Here is an 11,050-nt window from a genome sequence, read left to right as displayed (position 1 = left end):
TAGGAACAGGGTAAGGACTTATTAAAAAGTAAAGTGAATACTGTTAGAGACATTTTCTGCACTGACCATTTTATAACTTAGTTACAGTGTTCATGGTCCTAGGTATACCATTTAAAATGAACTAATTTGCATTCCACTTATCTTGAGGTCAGCTGTGTATAAAGGAGGGACATTTTCGCAAGGGTCTCTGCAGACTGTTGGCTGGAAATCTATAGTGGCTTATTTAAAAAATAAAATTCTAATCTTAATCTAAAAAATGCCACTGGCTAGCAATAAAAAAAAAGTTAGTGTTGTGTTTGGGAAGCAATTTCAAAACTGTAACTTTTCAAAGGAATATGCTACATCACCTTCATAATCCAAATTAAGCTATACATTTACCAATTATTACTTGATACCTCTTAAAATACAGGTCTTCAAAATTCTTTAAAAAAAAAAAAAAATCAAATATCCCTGTGAAGAACATGCTGAATTTACAATCCAGATCCCAACCCTGCAATGTGATGAGTGTGAATGAAATCCCATTGAATTTTCATGAGAGCTTGGGGTCTCCTGGCAAAAAGAAAAATCACACTGCAATTCAGATCTCAGCCATCCACTGCCATGACGAGTCTACCTTTGTGCTCTTTTCAATATCCTATTTTAAGCACACAGCAATTGTTTTTAATAGCACCAATAATTTCAGATAACTGTGTCATGCAAATTCAGACAGCATGCAGCAGGTTTGTTTCTTCCTGAATCAGCACAATTGTTACAAGGCACTGCTTGGTATACAAAGTCATCATAAACAAAAAACCAAAAGATTTCCAAATTCGAATAGACAGTTATGTCTCAATATGTTCAGTCAATTCATCATTACCTAAGCATGTTTAGAAAAACTTAATCATTTGCTGGAATTAACCAAAAGATTTATCATGCACATTTTAATCCCACCTTCCAAAAAAATCCCAACCACACAGAAATGGTAAGGTATCACTATCAAAATAAGGATGCATGTTAAATAAGAGATAAACTTAATTTTCCAATCTTCCACAAAAGTCTAATCTAGACATAACAAGTATAAGATGGAAAAAATCTGATACATTTGCAACAGTCTATCCCTGCAGAATAGTGAAAAATTTATTGTCTAGAAAATTCATGTATTGGAGGCACACTGTAGTTGAAGATACTCAGGCAAATTTTATGGCTAGAACAGAATTTTGAGAGAACGCTGACTATACATTTCCTGAAAAGCAGCTCTTTATGGTTTAAAATACCAATTGTAACATAATGGAAAAGCTTTTTTGGTCCTTAATCACTGCTGTCATCATCGTCGTCATCGTCATCAGATATATCATTTAAAGAGGATTTAGGTGACTGGCTGTAGGAGTCTGATCTAGTGGGCTGACAAGTAGTCATTTCCCCACTAGAAAGAAGATCATAGCAGAAGTCGCAAATTCGCACAGGCTTGGAGGACTGGCTTGGAAGAAGAAACCTCTTTTCAGAACAGGGCCCACAAACAACAAAACCACATTTGCGACAGTGATGACGACGGTTTACAGGTGTAAATTTTGCTTTCTGACAACGCATACACACTGTGGCCTCTGAGTCAGGTACCCAGACAGCTGCATGTTCGTTACTGGGAGTCTTTCCACTTTTGGAAAGCAAATCAGACACACACTTATTGATGTGGTTCATCCATTCGGACTTCTCTGTTGCAGTGGCAGCATAAACAGCAAAAGACTTAGTTGGTGTCTTGATAAGCCACCCATTGCGTAGGTCCCCCTCATCTTGGATGGAATCAATAGTGACATTTTCCAATGGTATTATGTGTTGTTTGTTGTATTTTTTCTTCTGGATGACAATGTTCCCATACACAAGAATATCATTGAATAAGAAAAACTGTCTTGCTTTGGGTTTTTTCCTGCACAGCTTTGTTAATACACCTTCTCCAATTAGAACACGACCAGGAATAGTCAAAGGTTGACCAGCTGCTCCAAAACAATTTTCTACTATGCTTATTCGTCTGGTATTTGCTTCACTGTTTGCCAAGCGATCCACCATCTTTTATAAGTACCCTAAGATAATACAATAAAATATATATATTAGAATAAGACAGATATAATCACATTTTACAAACAACTAAACAACATAAAATTACTTAAAATTGTTCAGGGGAATGGCAGTGGAAAACACTCTGTTTCAAATGCAGCCAAGATCACTAAGAGATCAGTTTTCAACCACTGACGACTCCGGTGGCATAGTTGAAAAGACAAGGATCCACTTAGTTCCCACTGGACATGTAACTACATTACAAATCCCCACCATGAACAATACTAATAGTACCCTTGCAGTTAAATCATCCAATGACAGGTCAAGAGACTAAATGACTGTATATAGTACCTTAAACTAGGCATAGCATTGCTAAATTGTATTGTTCATAGTCAGCTCCAGACTGAAAACTCCATTTGCTCACTTATAAGTGGCATCTGGGAAGTTTTCCTTGGTAAGAATAGGGCTCTATGTTATCAATTTCTAAAAAACATTATGCTCCTAATATGTTTCTAGATGGTTAAGGTTGCAAAGACAGTATTTCAAATATAAACAGAAAGGGCAGTACAATACAGGTGTTCTCATATTTCAGCAGAAAACTCTTCAACATATCTTTTGTTCAGAGCCTTGGTGGTACACAATAAAAAACTTGAGACTAATCAGTTTTATACCTGTCATTCAGAACTTTAAGGACTTTTGGGAATCATCTCATTCCAATACTGAGAATGCTATGAGCAGAACCAGGTACTGGAAATCAGAGAGAAAGAAGAATTTCTACTTCCAAACAAGCTGAAAATGGAGACTTCTTCCCACAAATCCTCAAAGTGGCCAAAAGAAAGCAACACAAGAGGATTTTTTGTATGTTAGAGATCAACACAAAAGATGGAGCCCAATTCCTGGCACAGGATCAAAGAACCATGCGGTAGCAGAAATCTTTGCCTCTGCAAGATTAGCTTTTGACCAGATTACCACCCATGGTGCTCATTAGTAGGATTCATTCAACTTCGAAGATTGGACCAGGAGATACAATCAGACAGCAGATTCTTCCAACTGGTATAACACTGGGGGGGGGGTGTGGAAGAGAAATGGATACACAATCACATTTTGGCACCGGACTGAAATTAAGAGGATCTGGATTTTATTCAGCTATCACATTCTCAAACAACTCTAGCTAAGTCACGGCCTCCCTACTCATTTATACTCCAAATTATTGCAACTACCCTTAAAGAAGAGCTATTCTCAATGTCAGAGTCACTCAGGCCTTCCCTAGATACTGCTCCAAGTTGAGTTACACTATGCAAACCCATGTGTCACACTTAAGTAGTTTAAGATTGATTTATGTAACTGAATTCAGCAATTTACCAACTTAACACTGATAGTGAAAAACCAACTTAATGGAATCAATTTAATCAGTGTTTTCTAGCATTTGAACCAGTAAGTAAACTAATATATTTGATGCAGGCCAATGCTCTAACTTGAGCAAGGCTTTCTACTATACTGATAAACAACAGAAAGTAAAAAAATTATCTCCGCCCCCCCACAAAAAAACCTTTGTCACCGTGAATCCTCATTTATTTATGCATTTACGTATATACACACAGAGAGAGTGCGCACGCACAAATAAAAGATTCACTGTAACAAAGGTTTTTTGGATCTGTTTAAATTGATCATTGCAGGCTTTCATAGTCTGTTAGGGAGCCATTTGTGAGGTTTAAGTACTGCAATAACTTGTTCCTGGACATAACCTCAAAACCTGGACAGTGAAACTATTTAAAAAAATCACCAAGGTCTCATGGCCCCATAAATAAAATGTCCAAGACATTAAAACAAACAAACAAGTCAATACTTACTTAAAGTTTTCAAAATGATCCATACAGCACAATTATTGTATTGACATTTAAGGAACCCAAGCATGCAATTAATAAGATGTGGAGAGCCATACCACCGATCTTTGTTCATGACTGAGTTCCACCTACAATAATTCATGTCAGCCACACCTCCCAGGGAAATGCAACTGAGGGATCCTAGATCCATACAGTCATACACCACTAATTCTCAAGACCAATTTTAAATGTAATTAGTGTTTCAAATTAAGTGATAAGCTCCAGTGCTGCCAATCATAAAATTTACCTAGAATTGGATGTTCAGGGCCTCGACTATAACCCAAGTACTGAAAGTACCACAGAGCAGATGGGGCATGGCCCCCAAAAGGCTGTTTGTTAGCTGTTGTCTGAGGCTCTGATATGTAATCACCCACTCTGATTGCAAAGAACAGGTTAATTTTCTTTTCCATAGTTGTGTAACCACTCTTGCGTTGTGCTATATTCGCAATAAATAGTCTCTTGTAAATGACAACACACCAAAGCTGAAGCATGTTCCTCAGAGCATCTATTTATGATTACATTTTCAAAGCAAAAACTGTCAGTCCCAGATCTGGTCAACATTATTTCAGTAATCCTATGAACTAGTTTAAGCATACAGCCCATGGGGCACAAAAACAGCTATGAACATTTATAGAAGAGAAACTGCTGATAAGAATTAAGAAGTTAGTCTGCAATTTGCAGTGCTTTTGATTTTCGTACCTGATTTTTGCACATTCTTGGCCCCATGTTTTAATCAATTCATAGAAAATATAGCAATTCTACACGGCTTCAATGAGCCCCGAAGATCTGATACATAAAACTTTAAACTCGCATGCAAAAATTACTCTTTGCTCTGCAACTTTTGTGGAGGAGGGGTGAAAGGTTTGTTTTTTCTTCTTAAGGTTAAAGAATAGTACCCTAGAAGAATCAAAGAGAAAACCATTCCAACCAAGCTCAAATATTTAAAATCTAGGATAATTTTAAACCCAAGATTTAGGGGCTTCCATAACATGGGCTCTAGAGACTGCATCTACAGCTTGTATTAAACCACTAGCTCCTGCATTCACGACAGGAATTATGAATGAAGTTCTACTCCCTGTTATACAGGAAAAGAACCAGATCATAAGTGACTGTTCTGGACTTAAATTTATTTTAAAAATTGCCATACATTCACCTACTACTCCCATCGACCCCTCAATAAAAGCAACTAACAGCACTGCCCTTTTCTGTGAAGACAGAAATCTAGAACAAAAATTTTATATGCTCTTAATAGTCAACTACTTTTGCCTTTCCACTCCCCTTCACCCCCTCAAATTGAAACAACCCGAGTTGTTTCAGTAGTTAATGAAGCCAGTTTAATCAGAAAAACCTACAATGATAAGTTTTAACTAGATATGAAATGTAAGTTAACAAAGCTAATAAAGCAATCCTTCTTACACATCTTAAACATTGGAGCCTTTCTATTTGTTGACAGCATTTATGAATTAAAACTAGATATACACTTATTAAAGGCCATTTATGGTTTTTTACCTTTCATCCAAGAGATGCTGACTTCTTTATAAACCACAGCAAATACTTTACAGTAGCACGGAATCAGTACTGGGATTCAAAATGGGTAGCAACACAGACACTGCCTGACAGTGTAGAAGGCAGATACTTGGATAACACATCAGAAAAACCCTATAGAGCAAACATTTGCTACAAAATGCTAGTAGGGAACAAATGTGCCTCACTGTCATCACTGCCGGCTGATTCTCAACTTCTCTTTACCTCCTTTTCCTAGCCTGGTCCAAATGCACTGGAGGGGGAGGAAGCCATACTTGCTATGTATTCCTCAATACCTGGGTGGAACCAATCAAGTTCTTATCCTGTCCTTTTTACAGAGAGGCACGTGGGCATTGAGGCTGACAGGCTCTCTCTCTACTCCCTCTCTGGGGTGACAGCAACAGGAGCCCAAGCAGCCGCTCCAAAACATTTCTCAGAATTGATACAAGAATAAAATTAAAATTCAGAGCTGAGGAACATAAAGCAATGCACACTTGAAGGAGGAAAAATCATTAGCTCAAAAAAGAAAAAGAAAAAAGAGACAGAGAAACTTAGGCATCACTGGAGGCAGCTCAATGAAAACCTCTGCTCAGTGTACAAAGGTGGTAAAAAAAAAAGGAAAGATAGAATGGAAAGGTAAATAGGAATCCATCAATGTTACACATTCATTCACAATGCAGTGCAAATACAGATTCAAAAACAGTATTACAGAAATAAAGGTGGCTCAGTCAAGGAAAACAAAAACATCAAAAGTGCTAAGAAAAAGCTTGCAAAGATGGAGTAATAAGACCAGAAATGTTTAGTTTATAAAAGACACCAAGAGTAGATGTAACGTAAAAAGTACAATAATGAATGGCATAGAAAAACTGAATAAGGGACAAGTTGAATTAAAAGCAGAAATGAAAGAAATTCAAAATTGATAAAGGAAATACTTTCCCACCTAATTATAATACAACTGTGGGGAACACTGTAACAGACCTTAATCAGATTAAATGGTTGGATAAATCAGTGATTCTCAACCACGGTACAGCGGGACCAACCCTTTGAAGCTGATGTGATACAAGCTGTGAGGAAAAAAACAGACAAATGCAAGTTCAGGCTTGTCCCTGCCTGGCTGATCCCACACCCCCAACTACAAGGAGGTAAGCACTTTACAATGCAAACCAGTTTTGCAAACTGGATGCCACTTAACTCCCAAAGGTTATCAGAAGGATGCCTTGAGTTCAGTGAGGCTCCCTAAGCTACAGCTAGTGGATAAATAACTGGATATAAAAAACATCTAGAGATAATAATTATTAAAATTTCAAAAAGAATATCTTAACATGAGATTTGATAAACCTTAATATGGGTTATAGATTTCCCAGCATCTGTTTACTACAAAAAATCCTATAACCTTCTCCATAGCATCTGGTACTGGCCAATATCACAAACCAGACACTGGATTAGAAGGGACACAGATCTGACCCAACATGACAAATCTTTCACTCTTGGGGATGAAGCCTAAAGGGACAGAAAGCAACTCTTATGCAATGCCAACTACTCCCAAAAGTGACAGGGAGATTAGCACACTTCAGTTTAAAAAAAATGCAGAGAATGACTCAAACAATCATTTTCTTTTACAACTACATAAAAATGGTATCAGGCATCCATTGTAGGCTAAAATGTTGAGTCCCCAGTGGCAACAGATTAGGCAGGTCAGCTATAAACCGTTTTTGTCTTCTCATATAATAGAGGTTAACTAATACATCAATCCATATCATCTTGGCACAGATAAAAGGAAAATTGATGTTATAGGCCAATAAAAGCTGATTGCCAATGTAGCTGATAATGTCCCGATAAATGCTGCATTCATGCATGCAGCTGCAGCATGCCCACAGCCAGGAATGCAGCCTGGCAGCTTGGAGAACGGCATCCTACTGGTAAGTCTGTTTGGGGGGGGGGGTGAAGGAGGAGGAAGGGGTGTGGAGGGGAACAAACTGAGGCCCCCCCGGTGAGGGAGGGAATAGAGCTGGGAGCAGGCACTGTCCTGCCAGAACTGCGCATGGGAAGGAGCCATGGGCAGCTCGTTGGGGAGTGCGGGGGGGGGGGGACTTGTGCCGCTGCATGCACCCCCAGGGGAGGCATGGGGGGCACATGTCCCCCAGATCTGTGCACAGGGTGAGGGCAGGCTGCCTGCTGCAGGCTGGAGACAAGGGACTGCTCTCAGGGCAAGCGTGGGCAGATCACTGGCACTGGAAGGGGGAGCTACGGCAAATTTTGGGGTAGCTGTAGTCCACCCTATAGCTCCCCCTCTGAGCGCTGCCATCACGCACCCTGCCCTAGCCCTCCCCAGTGAGAAGAGGCCAGAGCAGACCTCAGTGCCAGCCCACAGCAGGCAGCCTGCTCTCACCCCCACAAATCCAGGGGGCACCTGCCTCGCACACCTATTCCAGGGGTGTGTGCAGCAGCAGGAGCCTCCCCCTCCCATACCGCCGAGCCACATGCACCCCAACCTGCCCTGGCTGGGCAGTGTCTGCTCCAGCCCCACTCCCTCCCTCACCGTGAGGGCCTTGATCTGCCCCCCCCCCACCTCTTTGCCTCTACAGACTTACAGGCCAGACGCTACTCTCCAAGCTGCAGGGTTGCACACTGGCAATCAGATCAGTATTGGCCAATATGGCTGGTTAATAAATCGACCACAGGTAGTGGCCAAAAAGATCTTTATCAGTGCACCGATATAACTTTAGGGTTGAATTGTTTAAACTTCTACGCTACAGCACTTGTGACTTTTCTTCTATGCTTTACAGGCATCTATAGCTAAAACTTTAGTTCAAAGCCTTTTGAATTTCCACACAACATTGGAAAAGGCACTCCATTTGTAGGATCTAATCAGCCAATGCCATTAAATGTATTATAATACGTATAGCAAAATGAAACAAGTTCTGGTGATGTTAGCCATCACTCACGGGGAGAATGGCTTGATTTCTTCTTAAATTAACATTAAAAGGCACAAAAGTATTACAGATTTAGAAGTCAGGAAGTACTCTGAGCCCTGATATTGTTTAATAGGTCTAATTAGAATTGGCTTTAGGTACAGAATTCTGAACCACTATAATATATTGCCGTCTACTGTGGGCTCTTCTGAAGCCTCCACCCAGACGGAGCTCATGGTGGAGTCGGTGGCCCCTTGCCCCCCTGTCTGTGGAGGGGGCTCGTTGGGGTCCCAGGGTGGGGTGGGGCCTGGAGGTCTCCTTGCCTGTCCCTCCTGGGCATGACTTAGGGCCCTGGAGGAGCAGGTAAGTGAGCTCCAGGCAGCGGTGAACAGGCTGAGGGGGATCAGGGATGCAGAGGATGAAACTGATGCCTATTTCTATTCCCTGCAGGCCTGGTCGCCCACTGTACAGCCCCGACAGGAGACGCATCCAACACAGGAGTGGAAGAAGGTGCCCAAATCCAGAGCTGCTAGGCCTAGAGCGGTGGAAGCTCCCCAGGTTCAGCTGGGGAACAGGTTTGATGCCCTGGCAGCTGTGACGGAGGAGGACAGTGGAATGGCCTCTGGCAGGGACGATGCCACTCCCCACACAACAGGGAATGGGCAGAGAGCGAACACCAGGAGGAAGAAACACCGGGTCCTGGTGATTGGAGACTCCATCCTATGAGGACTGGAAGGTCCCCATCTGCTGGCCCGGCCCCTGGACACAACAGGTTTGCTTCATGCCTGGGGCTCGGGTCAGAGACATCACGGAAAGGATCCTGGCTTACATCGAACCTGCAGACCAGTACCCCATGGTTGTCGTCCATGTGGGTACGAACGACGTGGCCAGGGACAACCCTGACCGCATTATGAAGGATTTCAAGGCTCTGGGAGACGAGCTGAAGGAGACGGGGGCACAGGTGGTATTTTCCTCGTTTCTTCCGGTGAGTAGGTGGGGACGGCGACACAAGGCCTGCATTGGCTTGGTCAACCGGTGCTTATGCAGCTGGTGCCGCCAGGCAGGCTTTGGGTTCCTTGGTAATGACCCATGCTTTCGGGTGGGGGACTTGCTGGGGTGGGACGGGCTTTATTTCTCTCCTAAAGGCAAGCGTGTCTTCTCTTCCAGGTTGGCTGATCTCGTATGGCGAGCTTTAAACTAGCCTCGCTGGGGGAGGGGGCCATAGAAAGACGAGGAGATGCCATCCAAGCAGGACAGGTGACAAAGGCAAGGAGTGCCAAGGTAAGAAACGGGGGTCCAGACAGTCTCCCTAAACAGGGGGTGGCACACACAGTCTTGCAAGGCCTTAAATGCCTATATACCAATGCTCGCAGTATGGGGAATAAACAGGAGAAACTCGCCCTCAGAATAGCTAGTTCAAACCCAGATGTCAGAGGGCTAACAGAAACATGGTGGGATTCGTCTCATGACTGGGCAGTTAGCATTAGGGGCTATAGGCTTTACAGGCTGGATAGAGAGGGAAGGAAAGGTGGGGGTGTGGCACTATGTCAAGGAGCACTACACATCCTCTGCCAGCAGAATGGGATCAGAGGAAGGGCAGGCTGAACTGCTCTGGATTAAGATTCAAGGGGACCGTGGGGAGAGTGATTTGACGGTGGGGATCTACTACAGCACCCCCAACCAAAGTGAGGAGCTGGACCAGGAATTTTTGGGCCAACTTGCAAAGGCACTTAGGGCAAGGGATGTAGTTGTCATGGGTGATTTTAATTACCCAGACATCTGCTGGGACAAACAGTCAGCCAGGACAGACCATTCCAGGAGGTTCCCAGCTGAGATACAGGACCTCCACTTAATCCAAGAGGTGCACAGTCCCACCAGAGGAAACGCCCTGTTGGACGTGGTCCTGGCCACAGGCGATGACTTGGTAAGGGGCCTCCAGGTTCTTGATCCCCTGGGCAATAGCAATCATTTCTTGCTGGAATTCACCATCCAGCGCAGGGTGTCAAGGGCCTGCAGCAAGATGGTAGCCCTAGACTTTAGGAGGGCCAACTTCAACAAGTTGAGGAGACTACAGGGGGAGGTGCTGGGGTCCTTGAGGGCAGGGGAATTCAGTGTTCCAGATGACTGGTCGTTCCTTAAGGAAACGATACTCAGGGCCCAGGGGGAGTCCATCCCAACAAGAAGCAAGGGGGGAAAAGAGTGCCCGAAAGCCCCCTGGCTCACAAAGGGCGTCCGGAATGCTTGCTTGCCAAAAAGGTGGCATACACCCAGTGAAAGGGGGTGCTTCCTCTGCTCGGGCCTGTAGGGGGGCTGCCAGGAAAGCTAAGGCAGACACAGAGCTAGGACTAGCGTCCAAGATCAAGGATAATAAAAAGTCCTTTTTTGAATACATAGGGAGGATGAAGAAGGCACTGGGTAACGTGGGGCTCCTGCAAGGTAAACTGGGCAATCTGGTGGTTGCGCCAGAGGAGAAAGCAGAACTCTTTAACCAATTCTTCACGTCCGTTTTCTTGTGCAGGGTCAGGGACTTCTCCGCTGGGATGCCAGATGGACTCGAGGGGAACGCCTCCAGAACTCAGGTTGGGGAGGACCGGGTTAGAGAGCTTCTGGAGGGGCTGGACGTGTTCAAGTCAGCGGGTCCAGATGCTCTCCACCCCAGGGTGTTGAGGGAGCTAGCTGGGATTATTGCAGGGCCCTTGGCAC

At 43.4% G+C, this 11,050-nt stretch overlaps 1 protein-coding gene and 1 long non-coding RNA gene across 2 annotated transcripts in view; one reads left to right on the top strand and one right to left on the bottom strand.

Annotated features, from left to right (window-relative positions):
• Nucleotides 1-6: 6 nt before the first annotated feature.
• LOC109320604 overlaps nucleotides 7-11,050 on the top strand; it is an 18,207-nt gene continuing 7,163 nt past the window's right edge. The window contains exons 1-2 of the long non-coding RNA XR_002103823.1: nucleotides 7-196; nucleotides 8,117-8,119. This is a non-coding gene — a long non-coding RNA (uncharacterized LOC109320604). The remainder of the gene's footprint in view (nucleotides 197-8,116; nucleotides 8,120-11,050) is intronic.
• On the bottom strand, nucleotides 994-2,337 carry PLEKHF2 (pleckstrin homology and FYVE domain containing 2). The gene has a single exon (XM_019550758.1). The coding sequence runs from the start codon at nucleotides 2,038-2,040 to the stop codon at nucleotides 1,288-1,290; it is 753 nt and encodes a 250-aa protein (XP_019406303.1). The 5' UTR covers nucleotides 2,041-2,337; the 3' UTR covers nucleotides 994-1,287.

This window comes from Crocodylus porosus, unplaced genomic scaffold (genome assembly GCF_001723895.1).
Source record: "Crocodylus porosus isolate Cpor-Errol unplaced genomic scaffold, CroPor_comp1, whole genome shotgun sequence".
Lineage (NCBI taxonomy): Eukaryota > Metazoa > Chordata > Crocodylia > Crocodylidae > Crocodylus > Crocodylus porosus.
The sequence above is the reverse complement of the archived record's forward strand: the minus strand, read 5'-3'. Positions and strand labels throughout refer to the sequence as shown.

What these genes read in the sequence shown, in the direction of transcription:
- PLEKHF2 (XM_019550758.1), bottom strand. Translation starts at nt 2,040, where the DNA reads ATGGTGGATCGCTTGGCAAACAGTGAAGCAAATACCAGACGAATAAGC.